The 21,175-nt window shown below is 36.1% G+C and overlaps 1 protein-coding gene across 1 annotated transcript; it reads right to left on the bottom strand.

The window, feature by feature from the left end:
- Positions 1–12,259: 12,259 nt before the first annotated feature.
- Positions 12,260–20,641, bottom strand: LOC123872864 (putative uncharacterized protein DDB_G0289263). The gene is made up of 8 exons (XM_045917457.1): positions 20,543–20,641; positions 20,146–20,215; positions 18,590–18,704; positions 17,551–18,295; positions 17,000–17,082; positions 13,870–13,978; positions 13,137–13,275; positions 12,260–12,465 (listed from the first exon to the last, which is right to left on the bottom strand). Exons 1-8 carry the CDS (start codon positions 20,580–20,582, stop codon positions 12,300–12,302), a joined length of 1,467 nt encoding a protein of 488 aa, XP_045773413.1. The 5' UTR covers positions 20,583–20,641; the 3' UTR covers positions 12,260–12,299.
- Positions 20,642–21,175: the final 534 nt, after the last annotated feature.

Below are 21,175 nucleotides of genomic sequence, written 5' to 3'. Positions count from 1 at the left end.
GTAGTTCCAATTTCATTTGAATATTAAGCAACCAAAGTCTATGAAATTTTGCAGACATATACTAAAAACTAATATCTATGCCTGTGGTTTTCTAGATTTCTGTTAAAATATTCGGTTTCAAAGTTACGCGGTCCTAAAAATTCACATACAAATCTTTGAGCCCCTGTAATTTTAAAACTACATATTTTTTGAAAAATCTAAAACACCACAGGCACAGATATTAGTTTCTAAAATATGTCTGCAAAATTTCATGGACTTTGGTTGCTTAATATTCAAATGAAATTGGAACAACGATTGTATGGAGTAAGTGACGGAGAGAGCCCTGTTAAATTAAATCAAAAAGTACTGAGCTATGCTTTCGTTAGTTTCTGTACAAAATTGTCTGGAACATTATTATAGTGAAGGAAAATGCGCATATAAACGGAATGCTACTGTATAAAATGAAATCAAAAAGTGCTATACACTGCTTTTGTTAGTTTTTGTATACAATGTCTGGTAAAACATTATCTGTTTCTTAATTTCTTTGCATGTAGAGGGAAATATAATATTTATAATATTTTGTCTGTAAAAAGCTTTAATATAGTGTGTTGGAATTGGAATGGGCAAATATTATTAACAACTTAAGTCAACACAAGAATTTTCTTTTTAGAGTGTGTCGTGATTTGAGAGGCCCATCCTATCCAATCTATCTTGCTTTCCAAACCTATGGTGGGTGAGTACTACCCTTTTTTATCGTAAGGAAATCTGGCATGGGTTCCACCGGCCACGGGGGAGCACAGAGACTATGCTGGACTCCTACCGATTAAAAACCTTACGAAATTGCATCCCACCGCTGACGACGAATACAACGCCTTGTTAATCTGCCAGTGGATGTCCGCCGCAACAGAACCACCACTGGGACGTACTACGTGCCCCCAAACACCCTTAGAGGCATGCCAGAATCACAAAACGCAAACCAACCTGAGAACCACCCCGTGTCCATCATCCACAGGTCCGAGGGTTAGGGTTCGCGGGGAGGGCAATTCCCTCTCCATTCCCTATCCTCAACATCTCCCTCGCCCGTCACCAAACTGGACAGGCGAGAAACCGGTGGAGCAGCCAGTGATTGGATGGGTGATGAAACATGGAATGCCGCGTAGTGTCGGTCCAGCTGATAGTGGGACGTGCGACGAGGTATTTGTCCAGGTCGAGTCCAGTTGTGCACGCAGGGAAGTCGGTTGGCTGCGCTCGTAGGCTCTAGCCAGCAGGGGTGGCGTGGTCAGAGAGCTAAAGCGTGGAAGAGGATTACACACAGCATAGGACGACGAGCGACGACCGACGTGACGATAGAATCCGAGCGGAGCTCCCCCTCCTTTACAGCAAAACTTTAAACTTGATTCTTAAATCACTTTTCTCTGAAATGAGGTTGATTCCATTGAAGTCTTAGTTTCTTTAAGTTTAAAGAAGTCAATATAAGTTTGCCTGTTCAAAGCTAAGCTTCATTGATCAAGATCTTTTACAGATACATTACTTTTGATTAAACTGGACCGATATTCTAAAGTCGAATGCTCACCTACGGGATCAAATATTAACAAAATTATCACTGGAATTCATTTTGTTTCTAATATTAAAAACTGGTAACAATGATAAGTAGGTACCTATATGGATTGATTCTTAGATACGTTGATGTAGGTATAAGTTTAGGTCAGTATAATAGATAAATCAATTACTTATTAGGCTTAGATACTCGTAGGCTAGTATAAGAATATTCTCGATCAAGCCACCTCTCAAACAAAAAAAAAACTAAATTAAAATCAGTTCATTAGTTTAAGAGCTACGATGCCATAGACAGATACACAGATACACAGATACACGCGTCAAACTTATAACATCCCTCTTTTTGGGTCGGGGATAAAAAAACATGTCAGTATGCATTGAAATATGTTACTTTGACTTTGCTTAGAGTTAACTTTACCTCCTCCTAACCGTATGCGTATAACCGTAAGTATATATTTTGTCAAACGTTTTTACACAGATGTAGACAAGATTTAGGTAACAATGTACCTTTGTAACTATGTTCACATTGAGATACAAACTGGAGGGCAACTCCAAAATCCACGAATCCGATGTCAAAGTCTCTTAATGTTGATGAAAACGGAAACTTGCCTAGTTTGGCTTGCTTTATGTGGAATCAGGTCATGGTAAATCTAGCTGTGCTTAAAACTTTCCCGCTGAAAACATCAAATCATTTATTTTACGTTTGCTTTGTATTTATTTTATTTTTCGGGTTCCGTACCACAAAAGGAAAAACGGAACGCTTATAGGATCACTTTGTTGTCTGTCTGTCAAGAAACCTATAGGTTACTTCCCTTTGACCTAGAATCATAAAATTTGGCACGTCTTATAGCACAAGTACAGGAATAAATCTGAAAACCGCGAATTTATAGCCCGCACAAAAAATTTTTCGAAATGACTACCTTATGCGTGATATGATAGTATAGATAGATAGATAGAAACTCATAGAGGTCATTGGTACTTGCAGTGCTATAAGTTTTATTGAGCGAAAGAATAACAATCTTAAATAATAGATCTCTATCAAAGATGGCCGCTAGACCCATTCGAAAGTTTCTACGAACTTTTCAAGGAAGTCAATCTAAGTTGGCAACTTCTTGAAAGTAGAATATCATGAAACTTAATTTACAACTTGGGAACCTTGTTTAATTTAAGGAATGACCTTACTATTTAACTTGGACTATGCAATTTACTCTCTATGAAGGAAACACTTTTTTGGTATCGAGTCCGTAAGATGTTTAAATTAATTTTCAGCGTTGATTGTGCTGTCAGTGATAAAATATAGAACCTTTAGTAAGAAGAATAAAATATTTTCAATTTATGTTTTACTAGCTGATACCCGCGACTTCGTCCGCGTGGATTTACGTTTTTAAAAATCACGCGGGAGCTCTTTAATTTTCCGGGATAAAAAGTAGCCTATTTGTTAATCCAGGGTATAATCTATCTCCATTCCAAATTTCAGCCAAATCTGTCCACTAGTTTTTGCGTGTTTGAGTAACAAACATCCAAACATCCACACTTTCACATTTATAATATTATAAGGATTAGGGTTATAATCTAGACGTGCTACGCCGTAGAGTCTACGATATATCAACGGATCTACGGCGTAGCTTTTTAAACCCTTTGCGGCTATCGGTTAAAAATCTCAAGAAACCAGCATTCATGTAGTTTTTATGGTAATAAACAAAATGTTTGGCAGCAACCCAACCCTCGCAAGCAGTGGTGTCGTACTCAACAGCCCGGAATGCCTCTCAGGCAAAAGCGAGCCGTTTCTAAGGACATTAGGAATATTTCCAGGAAAATGTTCAGAGCCCGCTGTGTTGGTGCCAAGTCGTTTTGCGATTGAACAAGGATTCATTTTTCAACTAACCTTTGAACGAATCTTCACCACTGGTACCAAATTCACGTGACGACAGTTTTCTGACTATACTAGGCTATATTAACTACATTAGACTACAGGCCCATGTTTAAAAATGGGTGGGTCATATGAACCACCAGGTGACGTATACAGGACGATATAAGAGCATAAAATAATAAGTTTCAGCACTATGCCGTCACTTGTAAGCTGTCCAACAGAGTGCTGGTGAGAATTGAAAAGTGCAGGTAGAGTGAGTACATTTTGGTCATATATTTTTGTACGGCATTTTTACCATCGATAGATCCATGAAAAATAATAAGAAAGCGCGCAGTGCCGTAAAAAAATGGTGCGCCACAAAGTCAGTAAATGTTTTGATTTTCTGACAATTTCCGGGGTAAATTTGGTCATTTGATTCTGTACGGCACTAGTTTCATACTGTTTCAATACAGCCTCTAATCCATTATTCCGCAACGCCGTACAAAAATCATGCGACAAGGGGAAAAAATTGAGGGTAGCAACCCCCTCTCTTTCCGTGGTCCGGGGGGTGATTTGAAACAACATAAAATTAATTTATTTTGAAAGTGTTTTATGCATAGATAATATTTTTTTACATGCCGTACATTTTCGTTGGTCCAAAGGTTTGTAGGGGATGTGGATATTATATACACACCCGTTCACTTCAGTTAGACGGCATAGTGATTTTATCATATTATCAGTTGTTCTCTTCAAAAATATGTTAATGCCGTACAGTATCAGATGGCCATAAAGTACTACCCTTAAAATGGTAGCGTCATTTTCATCAGCCTAAAAGATATGGTCTGCATTAAAATGTACGGCATAATTTTTTCCTAATTTATTTATCTTAATACTATTTAAAACAAGGGAAAAGCGTAGAAAATTGCTATATTTTATTAATCTATGAATATTTAAACTTTTGCAATAATTTGAAAAATTTCAGTTTTTGTATTTATCTATAATTTTTTTTAGAACAGTTTCTTTTGAACGGCAATACTATATAACAATAGTATTTTACACTATCATGTTAAAAAAAAAGTTGCCGTACAGAGTCAAATGATTTTACAGCTTTAAAAATTAAGTATACCATGAAATTAAGATAATTATTGATACACATTCAAATGAACACTAATTTTTTTACGGCATTATTTTTAATAGTACTTTTGAGTGCTAGATAATGTTTTGGAACCAAAGCCGTACTTTCTCAAATCACCCCCCGGACCACGGAAAGAGAGGGGGTTGCTACCCTCAATTTTTTCCCCTTGTCGCATGATTTTTGTACGGCGTTGCGGAATAATGGATTAGAGGCTGTATTGAAACAGTATGAAACTAGTGCCGTACAGAATCAAATGACCAAATTTACCCCGGAAATTGTCAGAAAATCAAAACATTTACTGACTTTGTGGCGCACCATTTTTTTACGGCACTGCGCGCTTTCTTATTATTTTTCATGGATCTATCGATGGTAAAAATGCCGTACAAAAATATATGACCAAAATGTACTCACTCTACCTGCACTTTTCAATTTTCACCAGCACTCTGTTGGACAGCTTACAAGTGACGGCATAGTGCTGAAACTTATTATTTTATGCTCTTATATCGTCCTGTATACGTCACCTGGTGGTTCATATGACCCACCCATTTTTAAACATGGGCCTGTAGTCTAATACTACGGCGTGTGAAAATCCCTACAAAATAAGTACCTATGCCCAGCTGTGGAAACCTATCAGTTGACGACGACGGTGACAAAATACCACCTCAACTTGGTGCCAAGATTACTGGCTGCATTTCCGCACTGGACAGCCAGGCCGATTCTTTGCGCAAAAAATGAGACAGTCTTGTTTTTTATTTATTTCATAAGATACACCATCAATTATACTGTACTGACATTATAAATATTATTATGTTATAATAATTGTCTAGTCCGAGTACAGTCTTTCTATCACCAGATGAGGCTTTTAACTGCGTTGAAATGTCTCGTATTTTTTTTTTTACTCTAAGACTCCTTGGCCCTAGGGTCTTCACGGCAAACGGAACAAAAATGTATAACTCTTGACTCTCCGTGAAGAGAGGTACTTGCGCCCCTTACCAGTTTCAGCCATTTCTGCTGCGGCTCCCACTCTTGATACTGTCTCACTTTGGTCTCACTGATATGACATGTTGCGTCCCACATTAGGGTCCGTTTCCGTTCCCAGGGAACCAGCGTGAATCCATCAGCCACTAACTCGACCTTGTTTTGGCGGTCGTACTTACAGAAGATCTATGTAATTAGAATATAAAAAAATATACCTATCTAAACGGTATCTAAGAGCACTAAGCGACAGCAACATTTAAAATCGCTTACAATTCTCATAAAAGGAAACCGTCGTATCACGTGTGTGGGGCGAAATTCATTGTAATTACGAGGACTATAGGGGGAAGCGTTTCTGTCAGGGGCAGATTATAGAGAAGAGGCGAAGGCGGAAACGTGGCGCGGACGTAAACTACCACGGCGGATCCGAGAAATATACCTATGGAGAGGCCCAAGACTTTCTTTCCTGAAAGAGTGAGATAAGAAATAAGAGTTCACGCGATAGAAAGAAAGGCGTTTATTGAACTTTATGCAAGCTGAATTGCTCTTCCATACTAATATCCATAGGTACTAATATTATAAATGCGAAAGTGTGTCTGTCTATCTGTCTGTCTGTCTGCTACGTTTTCACGGCCCAACCGCTGAACCGATTTTAATGTTTGGTACAGACACGGGATACATCCCGGGGAAGGACATAGGCTACTTTTTATCCCGAAAAATCAAAGAGTTCCTGCAGGATTTTAAAAACCTAAATCCACGCGGGCGAAGCCGCGGGCATCCTCTAGTTATTATATACATTTATTTTATAAAAGCTGAAAGTTTCTCTGCGTACTGTTCCCAACACAGAGAAGAACGATCAGCAATTTTGAAGTTTGGATCATGGTGGCTTTGGGAGATAACAGCTAACAAATGTGTAAAAAAATCTTACGCCATTTTTTTCATATTTTCTTCGGAATAGTATTAAAAGTCACGTCATTCATTGCCAGAAATTTAGTATCGTGGCGACCTCCAGCCAGACACCCTTAAAGTTTAAAAAATTGTTAAAGTTAGTGCCACATCTCCGCTTTCTCCAGGTCTATATAAACCGAATCGTATATAGCTGACACGGGTGCATGAATGCTTTTATTTGTACGAATATCATTATAGCTGTGTCAACGTTTCCCTTGTGATGCCCTCGTGGAGCGAGGTAATTATTTTTAGTGTAGATTGCAAAGGTAATAACATGGTGCAGTCGAAATTGTTATTAAGAACACAGACCTCTGAAGACAACAATTTTGTTAGGACCTTAAAATCATAGTTTGATGAAAAACATAGGATTTGGAAGACAAGACTTGTGAGTGGCGTACGAGTATATTGCACCGACTTTACCACCATTGCCTTCAATAAACTTGTTTATTTACTTACTGACACAACATCTGGAACAAAATCATCCGCATATAGTACAGCAAAGAATATAATAATTATTTTATTACCTATTTTTTAACCCCCGACCTAAAATAGGGGTGTTATAAGTTTGACGTGTGTATCTGTGTATCTGTCTGTGGCATCGTAGCCCCTAAACTAATGAACCGATTTTAATTTAGTTTTTTTTTGTTTGAAAGCTGGCTTGATCGAGAGTGTTCCTAGCTATAATCGAAAAAAATCGGTTCAGCCGTTTGAAAGTTCTCAGCTCTTTTCTAGTTACTGTAACCTTCACTTATCGGGGGTGTTATAAATTTATAATTTACACTTGTTTAATTGAACATATTACACACGCCTTCGTATTTATAATAAATGTTAGTGATATATTATAGCGCTATGCCTTCGTTTTAGGAATACCCTGATAAGGTATCCCTATTCGACGGAGCCGACCATCACACCGACGTAAAAGATTTAATTAAGATCCGTAGTAAAAGCCGCTAAAGTTAAATCGGGCATAACGCTAAATTAAAGCAGTTTTGTACTAGATTTTATGTGGCTAATTAGTGTTAACAGCCGAGACGGATACCTATGTTAAATCCAATTCAATTAGGTAAATTAGGTTTCATCACATTTTAGAATGTCTAATCCAAACTAATCTCTACCCATATTTTAAATGCGAAAGTGTGTTTGTTTGTTGGTTACCAAACCAGCTGTTTCCACGGGATTTTACACACGTTAATCGACGTGTGCGAAGCCGTGGGCATCAGCTAGTATTATTTTACATGCAAAAGTGCGTCTTTCTGTCTGTTCGAAACTTTTTCGCAGCCTATAATAATCTGTGATTTTTAGGGTTCTGTATCTCAAAAGGAAAAACGGAACCCTTATAGGATCACTTTGTTGTCTGTCTGTCTGTTTGTCTATCCGTCCGTCCGTGCGTCCATCGTGTCTGTTGAGAAAACCTATAGGGTACTTCCCGTTGACCTAGAATCATGAATGGTAGGTAGATAGGTCAAGTAAAGGAATAAATCCGAAAATCGTGAATTTGTGGTTTTCCTTTTATACATACTTACTTAGGTATGTATGCAGATAGATTATATAGTTTTAATTTTTGATACTACAATAGTTAATTTGAAAATCCAAAAAATGCCACTGTTACCTATATTTTCATAGTTATAATTTTCACTGACTGCCCATTTTTATTTTTTAGTTGAAATATTGAGGAATTGCGCTTCAATCGAGACTAAGAGGTGCTACTAAAATCCTCATCTCATTATAATGACGCAGGTCAAAGACAAAGTTTGTGCTTTCACCCGCTCCGGTACCTAAGGGCAAAAGTTAGAGGCTGTGGACAGGGCAGTTAATTAAACTAAGGGTACTTTAGTAACTGCGTTAATAAGGAAACTACTTTACCTAGACCGTAAGTTGCGAAATATTTGCTACTTAGGTACCCAGTCGCTTGCAGAAAAAGTACTAAGTAATCTTATTTCGTAGCTGGGTATGAAAATTAGTTAGGTACTAATGTAGATGGAAGGGAAAAAAATTTAAGAGGGCTCTCTCCGTCACTCGTTTCATACAATCGTAGTTCCAATTTCATTTGAATATTAAGCAACCAAAGTCCATGAAATTTTGCAGACAAATTCTAGAAACTAATATCTATGTTTGTGGTTTTCCAGATTTCTGTTAAAATATTCGGTTTCAAAGTTAAGCGGTCTTAAAAATTTTTATTAAAGAGCCCCTGTTATTTTAAAACTACATATTTTTAGAAAAATCTAAAACACCACAGACACAGATATTAGTTTCTAGAATATGTCTGCAAAATTTCATGGACTTTGGTTGCTTAATATTCAAATGAAATTGGAACTACGATTGTATGAAACGAGTGACGGAGAGAGCCCTGTTAACTTTCAACTTGTCCGATTGATAGAACCACAAGCAATAACTTAAAATTAAAAAAAACCCCGACATAAAACCTTTATAAGAAAACTAGAAAAGAGCAGATAACTTTCAAACGGCTGAACCGATTTTCTTCGATTATAATTATAGTTAAAAACACTCTCGATCAAGCCACCTTTCAAACAAAAAAAAAAAAACTAAATTAAAATTGGTTCATTAGTTTAGAAGCTACTATACCACAGACAGATACACAGATACACACGTCAAACTTATACTCTTTTTGGGTCGGGGGTTAAAAAGAATTGCCCTTGGATCAACCAGTAGAACTACGCGATCGGACCACGGACAATAAACGAAAATGACTAGCCCTTTTCCATTAGAAAATAATGTCTGCTGCCTTTTACCGGTTTCGCACGGGTGACCTGTATGTATATATAATATGTATTTACATAATAATAGGAACCTTTTCTGAGAGACTATTATCAGAAACTTAAATATTAACCCCTTTACGCTTCCGTTCAGCTTTATACTACTAGTAGCTAGACTGTAACTTCAAAACAGTGTAAGTACCAAAGCTACTTAACAACTTACTTTTCATCCACTTGTATCAATCTGAAACTTTACATCCAACTCCGATGCAAACTGCACTACTACTACTACTCCACTAAAGGTTATTCGACTTGATTTAGTGAACCCTTTTATTGGTAACATACGAGTAGGTATTATAATTAAATAAGGGTCCAATGAATAGTTTTTAGGGTTCCGTACGTCAAAAGGAAAAATGGAACACTTAGAGAATCACTTTGTTGTCTGTCTGTCTGTCTGTCCGTCCGTCCGTCGTGTCTTTCAAGAAAACCCATAGGCTACTTTCCCGTTGACATTTGACAGGTAGGTAGATCTTATAGCACAATCAAAGGAATAAATTCGAAAACTGTGAATTTGTGGTTACATCATAAGAACAAGTGTAAATTAAAAATTTTCAACACCCCCGACCAGTGAAGGTTACAGTAACTAGAAAAGAGGTGATAACTTTCAAAAACTTGGAGTTTTCCAAAACATCATTTTCAAATAAATAATAATGTATATCTAGGCAACGTCCATCTTGACAGCTTGACATTTGTCAATTGACTTAATATTAAGAACCTAACGGTTATCTAACCTTCTTTTCTACAAGAAAACTAGAAAAGAGCTGATAACTCTTAAACGGCTGAACCAATTTTTTTGGATTATAGCTAAGAACACTCTCGATCAAGCCACCTTTCAAACAAAAAAAAACTAAATTAAAATCGGTTCATTCGTTTAGGCGCTACGATGCCACAGACAGATACACAGATACACAGATACACAGACACACAGATACACAGATACACAGATACACACGTCAAACTTATAACACCCCTCTTTTTGGGTCGGGGGTTAAAAATATCAAAATGTGTTTCAATTTTCAAAGTGAGATAACTATACTAAATGAGGTGTCATATGAAAGGGATTTACGTGTACATTATAAAACAGATTTTTATTTATTTTTAAGCATAATAGTTTTTGATTTATCGTGCAAAATGTCGGAAAAATTACCCTAGTACGGAACCCTCGGTGCGCGAGTCTGACTCGCACTTGGCCGGTATTGTTTTTAAAATCTGTAATTTATTGCATTGAGATAAGTGATATAGGGAAATTTAATTTGAATCATCTCTACTCTGTTCTTTAGTTTACGTCTTGAATGTTATACAGTAAGTATTTAGTATATATTTTCTTAAGTGAGTACCTATACGTCTTCTTAGGTGAAGCTTTTGAGAGAAAGAGACTTATTATACGTCTATGTTAGTGAGCTTAAAAACATGATCAAAGCTTTGTAACCACTCTTAGCTATTACCAGGTAGCCTACCAATACATATGTGGGGTTTCGCACTCATCCGATTCGAATCCGTAAATACCTATATAAAACTCGGACCGAATTCGGATATTGCTTACGAGGTTATCCGATCTCCGATCAAATCTAAATTCAGTGGGCATCTTTGTCATATCTACGTCATATATGTCCGATTTAAATCCGAGGCACATCACACTAATATTTGTGTGGTGAACGTTTGTGTGTATGTGTGTATGTTTGTTACTCTTTCACGCAAAAACTACTGGACAGATTTGGCTGAAATTTAGAGTGGAGATAGATTATACTTTGGATTAACACATAAACTAATTTTAATCCCGGAAAATTAGAGAGTTTCTACATGATTTTTAAAAAACCTATATCCACTCGAATGAAAACGCGGACATCAGATAGTCTGATAAATATTCTAACGGATGACGGAGAGAAATCGGATGACGGAGGTGGAATCTAGTGCGTAAGATACCATGCAAATAAATAGTTGTATGACTACTTCGGATCACATTTTCACGGATTCGGATCGGATGAGTGCGGAACCGCCCTAACAATATTAGTAATACCTAGTAATATTAATTAATCGGATCAACTCTTGACGTTCCTTTGGAAGATAATAATGGGAATAACTGGAATCAATCTACTCTATTGAATGAAATAGCAGAATCACAATGATAATATTATTTATTATAACATTCATACCTTATTAAATTGTGCTTGCCTTATATTCAGGAAATTACTAATAGTTATATTTGAACTAGGTACGTAATATATTCATTATTATACTATATTAGTTAGGTTTTTTATTAATAAAACGAGCGAGCAAACGAGCAATCGGGTCACCTGGTGTTAAGTGATTACCGCCGCCCATGAACATTTGCAGCACCAGAGGTGCTTAATGCTGGTAATTCCTGAATGGCCGATGCGTTGGCAGCCATTCAGGAATTTATTGGCCCGCCCCTTGAAAACCCCCATGTAGGTACTATTATATGATTTTCTATGATAATAATAATACACAGCTTATTTTAACTCTGCAATTATAAAAGTCCACTTACAAAGCCTATTTCAAGAGAAGTTGTTACAAGTAGAAATAAAACTTAGTTAAGTGAAATCAATTTTAATAACAAGTGTAAATTAAAAATTTATATCACCCCCGACAAGTAAAGGTTACAGTAACTAGAAAAGAGCTCATAACTTTCAAACGGCTGAACCGATTTTCTTGGATTATAGCTAAGAACACTCTCGATCAAGCCACTTTTCAAACAAAAAAACTAAACTAAAATCGGTTCAGTAGTTTAGGAGCTACGATGCCACAGACAGATACAGAGATACACAAATACACACGTCAAACTTATAACGCCCCTCTTTTTGGGTCGGGGGTTAATAAAGGCAATTATATAATTAATAGGATGAACAAAATCCATATTCCTTGGACAGTTTGGCGACATGATGCGCCGCGACTGACGCGCGACGTGTTTTTCTATAATAATAATACAGAGCTTATTTTAACTCTGCAATTAACAAAGTCCAACCACAAAGCCTATTCACAATTTCAAGACAAATTACAAATAAGAAGAAATAAAATCAAATTTAATAAAGGCAATTATAATATTATAGAATGAACAAAATATTTATTTAAGTGTCAGAACTTCGACACCATATTCCTTGGACAGTTTGGCGACATGATGCGCCGCGACAGCCGCGCGACGGGGCAGAGTTGCGACGTCGTCGCCTGTCGCGGGACGCACGTTGAAGGCCTGAAAGCGAGTGGTTCCTGGCATCATGCGACCTATAACCCTGGAATTAAGACGAATTAGAAAGTCAAATACTAAAGTTATAGGTGTCTAGATTTAAGAAGTTTCAGATTTTTTTTTGTTTCAAGAATGGTATCGAGTGCAATAATAATAATTAATTATATGCAGCGGTTTGAGAGGCCCTCGAATCGTTTATTTTCGATGTAGAAAAAATTAATCATTAAAAAGATTCCGACGAACTGAGAGCCTCCTCCTTTTATGAAGTCGGTTAAAAATAGTTTTATGTTCTGTAAAAAAGTTATTTTCAACGATATCCTACCAGCTTGACTAGATTAAAAAATATGATTAATGATAAATATCTACCCGGTATGACATTATAGTAGATACAGTCATAATATGGCTGCATGCGCCATGCATTTCTCTAATAGAGAGAGCCAGCGTGCCTGGAACTTTCGTAAGAAAGCTGAAAGTTGTAGCTTTTATAAAATAACAAAGGTCTGGCACGCGCTGGCTCTTAGCCTATATAGTACATACATTGTTTATAACTTAATATTTTTTTCTGTTATGGTCATATAATTATTTTTTGTTTGTTGCCAAGTCGCTTTGTTTAACGGCGATGTGTAAATTCAACGTTTCAGCCAAGTAGGTAGAGAGAGAGAGTAGAGTTTCGCTCGCTCGATCCTATAGGTATTCAAGGTACTAAATAAATCTTACCTGACCGTACAAGGTGGCTTCAGTTCTGGTAAGAAGAAATCGATCTCATAGTAAACGATCTGGATAGCTGGGCCGTTCTCATCCCTAACAACCAAGTTTTTGGCGCAGGATTCTCCTGCTCGCACGGTCACGCATTTCCCTAAAAAATATGTGCATTTAAGAAAAAAGCTATAAATTATATTTTATAGTATCGCCAGATTGAACTAGTATCGCTATCATCTAACAATTATATGAATAGACCCCATTTAAAAGTAGGGTGAGCGATATTTATATATTATATTATATTTCCGTAGTTTAAAGGCAACTTAAGTGCTACTTTAAGCAGTCACTGACCGCTTCAAGTTGTGACTGCAACTAAATTAAAAGTGAACTATGTCTCCCTTCATCGTCGTTATATACACGAGAGCATCTGCGACGGCTTGGAGTGGTCGTATATTGTGATCTGCTTGAGCAGTTGACAACGACTGGTCGAGCAGTCAGTGAGCCATCAAGCTCGAGCTGTTTGTGGCCACTCAAGTAGAGATTTTCATGTAGTTATACTAATAGATTTAATTTACAAACAATACAAATAAAATTATATGTAGTTATGATAAATTATATTATAACATATTTGATTTACAACTTTTTTAATAATTATTTAAGAGTCTTTATAACATTATACTTCTATTTTATTATATTAAAGGGGAAGAAAGCTTTGGAAGCTCTATAAGTGCTAAGCTTCAAAGAACCTTACCAACAATTTCGTAGAATACCATGGCGCCAATATCTTGAATAGACTTATGCCATTTGAGGATCTTTTCAACCGGTCCAGAGAATACCCTTGTACCAGATTTTTGCAATTCCTGTGGACAAGGAAAGTCTATAAGCATCGTGTTATGTCCACTTTGAGTTGACACAAAGCAGCACCTTGACCCTCGGACGTGGCACATTAAATGAAGAGACCCTGAAGTTTAAGTAATGTGTGGCACAGCTTGTAAATAAGTTATTGGGGTTCCGTGCCCGCAATGTGCCAACTGCCAACGGGACCCGATTACGAAGCCTCCGCTGTCCGTCCATCTATCTGTTAGCGAGCTGTATCTCGTGAACCGTAATAAGTAGAGTTGAAATACGCCACCATTTACCATTGCCTATTGTTTGACTATTGCCGCTATAACAACAAAAAATTAAAAATTTTGTAATTGCTGCCATAAAAATTTAAAAAATTACGACGATGGTACGGAACCCTTCGTGTAGGAGTGCGACTCGCACTTGACTTTTTTTCTTTTTCTTTTATTTATGCTATCTTTGATGGTTCACTTTTTTAAATTCACCACGTTAGTTAATGAAGTCCCTATTTAAAAAGTCACTTCGATCTGGACTTTCGGTTATGGAATCGATAGCTCAAATTTCACCGAATTCTGACATTATATTCAATCTTTCAGTGGGTAACTTTAGTATGAGTTTGCACATCTCGACAACGTTAGTAGATTTCGTGTATTGAAACAGTAGGTATAACATCTTTTTAACCACTCTAAAGGATATGCTGTTTTCAAGTCGTTTATAGCCTACAATCCTTTACCGGTTACCGTTCTCGTAATGTTTGCTTTTTCATCTTATTATAAAAAATTTGAACCAGAGATACCTTTGCAATGCTGTAAATGCCCAAACTTAATTGATAGATGTAACAGTACCTACTAATATTATTTTAAACATATTTTTAACTATTATGAATGTTGTAACAGTTAATTATTGTCAGAATATAAAATAAATAAAATAAAGGGCGCTGGATCTAATTAAATAAACTAAATATATTTAAATCCATTTGACTCTGGTTCTGTTCAAAATCTATCAACGTGGTCGAGATGTAAATTCTCGTACTAAGGATAGAAGCCATGGATTGTTCGACGGAAGCTTTATAGTTTTTTAAAGACAAAACGTCGGAGACGGATATTGCGCGCGCCGCCCGGCTTCTACTTCCCCGATGAACTCTATTTACTGGGACAAAATCACTCGCTTTTACTTAGACGACAATGGAGAAAAGTGCTGCATTTACTTTTATGACGGGCAATTTCTTTAAGTTTTCGTTTTATGGAACACCCTGTACATACGCGTTTTTATAGCTTTTGAAGGGCAACGTGGTCTAGTTAAGGCAGTGCATATTAGTCGAATGTGCTGGTTATACATTCTACTTTCCCGATGAAATTTATTTACTGGGACAAAATCACTCGCTTTTACTTAGACGACAATGGAGAATAGTGCTGCAATTACTTTTATGACGGGCAATTTCTTCAAGTTTTCGTTTTATGGAACATCCTGTACATACGCGTTTTTACAGCTTTTGAAGGTAGCGTAGCCTAGTTAATACAGAGCATATTAGTTGATTTTGATGGTTGTACAACTTGACCTCAGTTGCTTAAGTGGTCTAAATCTGGCCTCTACCTTTACTAAATCTTGGAGAGCACTTTAAATTACCACTCCCATATCATAAAGGCGAATGTATTTATTTGTTGTTTTATTGGTTTGTTCGTGTGTCCTTCAATCACGTCGCAATTCGTCGTGTTTTTTTGCATAGGCTACTTTTAATCCTGGAAAATTGAAAAAGTTCCCAAGGGATTTTTAAAGCCTAAATCCAAGCGATCGAAGTCGTAGGCATCAACTAGTCAATATATGCCCTTACTTCACTCACTGGCTAACTTATCTGGCTAGGTTTAAGCGCATTTGTATAGAAGATGCCTATTTACTATTGCTTTGAAGATATTTAGCCTGGAAGGGCATTCCACACCTTAGCGGCTCGTATCAGATATCAGAAAGGTTAAGCAAAAACATTTTGTCTGAGTAGTAACTTATACATCCTCAAAAGATAATATTATTCTACGGAACCGCCCATTACAGCGACGTGCAAAAGATTTAATTAAGATCCAAGTCACGCGTAAGGATCGCCTAGATTTTAATTTAATTTATAGCGCATAAAACTAAATTGAAGCAGTTTTCCATACAGCTCCACGCGGCTAATTAGTTTCAATAGACGGGTCGGGCATATTAATTAATAATTAATTAAATTTAGTACGTAATAACTTTTCAACTCATTTGTTTCGTGCATGTAAAAGCTGTTCAAGTATATCACGAAGAAGAACTACTTAATTATTGTTGTTCCTACCCATTTTCTCTTACTTGCTAAAGTTTTTTTTTAACCAATTGTTGTCTGTCTGTCTGTTAGTTTTTCATCCATTTAACTTAGTAGTTCTAATTGCTGTCTTGAATATCAGGACATCGTATCGTCTTTGTGCTCCCAAGCTCCCATACATAGTTGTGTTCAGAGTTACAAGCTTTTACAATATGAATTTAGGTCAAATCTTTCAAGTCGACTGTAAAGTTTAACACAGTTTTCCACTTTATTACAAAGTTACATAGAACCATTGTTCTATTGTACCCAACACTTTGACTGCAAAAATTGTCATACTTGCCTACTTAACAATATTGAACTGCATTAAAAATGCATAGACGGCCCTTACAATTTCAGCTCGTTTAACACTTCTACACGTATTCTGGATTCTGTGGTACCTCCTTACTTTTAATATCGTAAAATACAATCTAATATAATATACTTAATACATATTACAAAAGCGAAATCGAATGTCTGTCTGTCAGTCTGTTACCTTCTGATGTCCTACCTTCTTAACCGATTTTAATGGGGACAGAGATAGCTTGCATCCCGAAGACGGACAAAGGCTCCCGGAAATTCATAGTTTCCACAGTGTTTAAAAACCTGAAATCCACGCGTAAGAAGTGACGTCATTATCTAGTTCCAAATAAACTGTACCTATCTCCTTCTGAATTTCGCAATTCGCATGAAAAGTTCGTGTAACACATTGATAGGTACTTACTTTTAGTTTCTCCCCCCGAGTTTTAACTTGGTTCTGTAGTTCGTGCTTCGATAAATCAATTTCAGTTTGTTTCTTGGAAGCTACTGAAATGCAAAGTACGGAATTGTATTCGTTCTTAAAATATAAAGGTATAATAAGACGAGTCGATATTTCAGTGCCCCCAGTGAAAGAGGAAAGCAACTTAAATTCGTCATTTTTCAGGAGCGACCTCAGTATTTCGTAGTTGAAATAAAAACTTCTTTTTGAATGAAAAAAGAAGTCATGATTTCAAGTGCGAAATAGCTAACTTTTTACAGCCCATGAGTTTAACAAATTTTGACGAAAGGTACAGAGGTGGCTTATATATCTTGGGGACAGACATAGACTAATTTTTGTCCTGAAAAATCAAAGAGTTCCCATAGTATTTTTAAAAACCTAAATTCACGTGGACGAAGACGTGAGTATCATCTAGTTATTATAAATACTATGAAAAATATATCTTCGTAAATTTTCACTAACGTAATATTATAAAATGTTTTATCAAGTTGTAATGAAAAGTAAAAAATGCTAACCATTTGGCATTATTTGAGGCACACTAAGTTTATTTTCGTTCTTCTCAGCTCCTTTGAAATGTTGATTAATTGTTCCAGCTCCATTGAAATTACGATTATTATTTTGTCCTCTATTGAAATTACTTTGATTATTATTATTTTGAACTCTATTGAAATTATTATTTGCATCAGCTCTATTATAGTTTGGATTGGCCATTTCATTTTTATTGAAATTGGAAGTATTCAAGTTAGCTCCATTGAAACTGGGATTAGTTGTAGTTTGAGCTACGTTGTAATTTTTGTTCACATTGCGATTATTAGCTTCAACTCTATTGAAATTGTTATTATTTATACCAACTCTATTGAAGTTTTGATTATTTGTTTCATTTTTGATGAAACTGTGATTATTCACTCCTGTTTCATTGAAATTGGGATTTGTTATTTGAGCCCCATTGAAATTTGCATTATTCATTTGATTATTATTCATATTACTATTTGCTTCAACTCTATTGAAATTATTGTGATTATTAGCCTCAACTCTGTTGAAATTTTGATTATTTGCTTGAGTTTTATTGAAATTACGATTATAGGTTACAGCACCAATAAAATTGCGATTTTGATAATCACTACCAAATGTGGTAACCTCTGCCGGTGAGGGTGTATTGACTCCATGCATAGTTTGCAAATATGCAGCATTATTATCGGCATATTCAGCTAAATACCGAGGATCAATGCCAGATACAATTTGACCTTGTGCCTGAATGACCTGAAAAGTTTTAAATTTTTATCCAATGAAAATCATTTATTATTAGACAAACTAGGCGATCTCTGCTTATTTATTTGGTAGACTTCTCCGAAAAACGTTCTATAGATTGGTGAAACTGTACAGCGTTTCTTGAGATTAGTGCATACAAACAGACAGACACGGTATGCTGACTTTATAATAATGAATAGGTACAGATATTACGATGATGATGCCAGAAGCTAAGTAGATATAATACGCGACACGTTGCAACACATTACTTAAATTTTTTATTTAATGAAAATTTAAAAAAATTACATTTGACGAGTAGGTCTGCACGTGAGGCGGCACTAATCGGTGCGTTCCTAATTGCTGCACATTTGTGCTTTGTACTTCCCCTCCGTAAGCGCTGTAGTACACATTATTTTCAGGGCTGAAAATTAAACATTCAATGGTTGCTCTAGCTCTTTTAACCATATTCCCCATTACTGAGGGTATCTCTCCCTGACCATTAATTTATTAATCGGTCATTTCAAAAACCGCATTATGTCAAGGTTTTTTTATCAACATGCTTTTTATGCTGTAAAAGTTTCCTCAAAGGTAGACGCTTATCCCGGATAAAAACCATGTATCACACTAATATTATAAAGGCGAAAGTTTGTATGTGTGTGTGTGTGTGTGTGTGTGTGTGTGTGTATGTTTGTTACTCCTTCACGCAAAAACTACTGGACGGATTTGGCTGAAATTTGGAATGGAGATAAATAATATCCTGGATTAGCACATAGGCTACTTTTTATCCCGGAAAATCAAAGAGTTCCCACGGGATTTCAAAAAACCTAAATCCACGCGGGCGAAGTCGCGGGCATCGGCTAGTTCCTTATAAAGTTCAAACACTATATTCAGCCAAAGTCCTTGGAAAGTTTACTTTTGAATAAAAAAGTTTTATTGATTCCTAGAAAATTATAATTTATTGACTGCAGTTTTTTAAATGACTGATTCAATTATAAGGGAACTACTAAAGAGACACAGTACTTATTCCAACGCTTTTGATCTCGTGGTAAATGACGACGACGACATAACAAAGGTACATAACACAACTAAGACCAACAACTTAACGTGCGCGGAGGAAAGGAAATAGTAAAATTCGGAACTCCAAAGGCGGTCTCCCATCCAGTTACCGACTTGAGTCAAAATTGCTTAATCAGCGCAGTTGTAACTAAGCAACACGTTCCTAATGGCTAAGATTAAAAAAAGTAGGTGTCTACGCTACCTACCAAATGACGTACCTACCTATCTCAATCCTTCTAGTCCTATAAAATAATAATATTACCTAGTGCTAAATTCTTTTGTTAAATTCTTTTTTTCCATTTTACACGTTTTATTTATATGAGTCGATATACCTATACTTAAATAATGTAATTATTTCAAAGTTAAGCGGGAATCAAACCCAGAACATTCTGTTGCGGGACGAGGTATCGTATAAAAATACCAATCACACTAATATTATAAAGGCGAAAGTTTGTATGTGTGTGTGTGTGTGTGTGTGTGTGTATGTTTGTTACTCCTTCACGCAAAAACCACTGGACGGATTTGGCTGAAATTTGGAATGTAGATAGATAATATCCTGGATTAGCACATAGGCTACTTTTTATCCCGGAAAATCAAAGAGTTCCCACGGGATTTCGAAAAACCTAAATCCACGCGGGCGAAGTCGCGGGCATCGGCTAGTGTGTCATAAACGCAGTAGCTAAAGGTTGATGACCTTGTACTGACAAATCCACTGAACAAAGAAACAACTGTAATAAAATGATAGATAATGTCAAGATCTAAATCCTTAGAGGGATTCCTTCCCTCGCAATCTTCCGGCTACTTACATAGTAATATTATTTCCTGGTCTACTGCTAGTTGCTGAAAACGCAATCATTTGATTTCCCTCGGGGAACTCTGAAAAACGTTGATTTTACGATACAAATATTCTGCAGAATCTTGTTAATGTATACCTATTTTAGGTGTATTTTTAAATATTAAGTTAAGTATCCTATTAGTATTTAGGTATATAATGTCTTGATGAATAATAATAATCAATTATTATCCACCTAGTAGGTAGGTACATAACCAAGCCCATGATATATCGATGCATATTATTATAATTAATTATTATCTTAAAAATAGATACCTATTTAAATAGATAGGCTAAGTAAGTATTCGTTTAAAAATGTGCTATTTATCAAGCATAATAGATAGATATACTAGAGAGAAATAATTAATTACCTCCTCCACTCCTTTGCTCTCTTACAACGTAACGATCCATTCTTATTTAAACTTTAAAATTGCTAGAAATAAAGTTTTAATTCGTGCAGTTTCAAGATGGGCGCCAAAGTAACTTTTTTACGTTAATTTTGCCGCCTCCAGGCTTCAACTTCCGATCAATACTTTTTTTTAAAATTAAAATACTAAGCTATGGATTCTAACGTTTATTTATTGTATAAAAAAGTTTTTATTATCAATAGAAACGGGTAACATTGGTATAGTATTAAAAATTTTTAAGATCCCGGCCGTTAATATGTTGTGCATAGCTATCTTTTCGATCCATCCAGTAGTTTCAGCTTTGTGTTATAGATCAGTCAGTCAGTCAGTCAGCTTTTCCTTTTTCTTAAATTTTATTTTATTTAGATTTTTTTCAGGTACGTGATAGATTTTTTTCATAGTTTTTTGTATGCTTCCATTGAGCCGTCAACTCGTTGTTTAGCACTTTTACAATGTTACCCAAAACTAGTAGCTGTCACTTCAGTCTTGTCTATTGTGATTGTCATCATAAAATGAAAGAGCCACAAGTGCGGTAAATGGCTAAAATGCATTATTGAAGCAAAAACGCTATAAATCCTACCAATCACAGCATTTGTA

The sequence above is a fragment of the Maniola jurtina genome, chromosome 15, assembly GCF_905333055.1.
Source record: "Maniola jurtina chromosome 15, ilManJurt1.1, whole genome shotgun sequence".
Classification (NCBI taxonomy): Eukaryota; Metazoa; Arthropoda; class Insecta; order Lepidoptera; family Nymphalidae; genus Maniola; species Maniola jurtina.
This window is presented reverse-complemented; position numbering and strand designations above follow the sequence as displayed.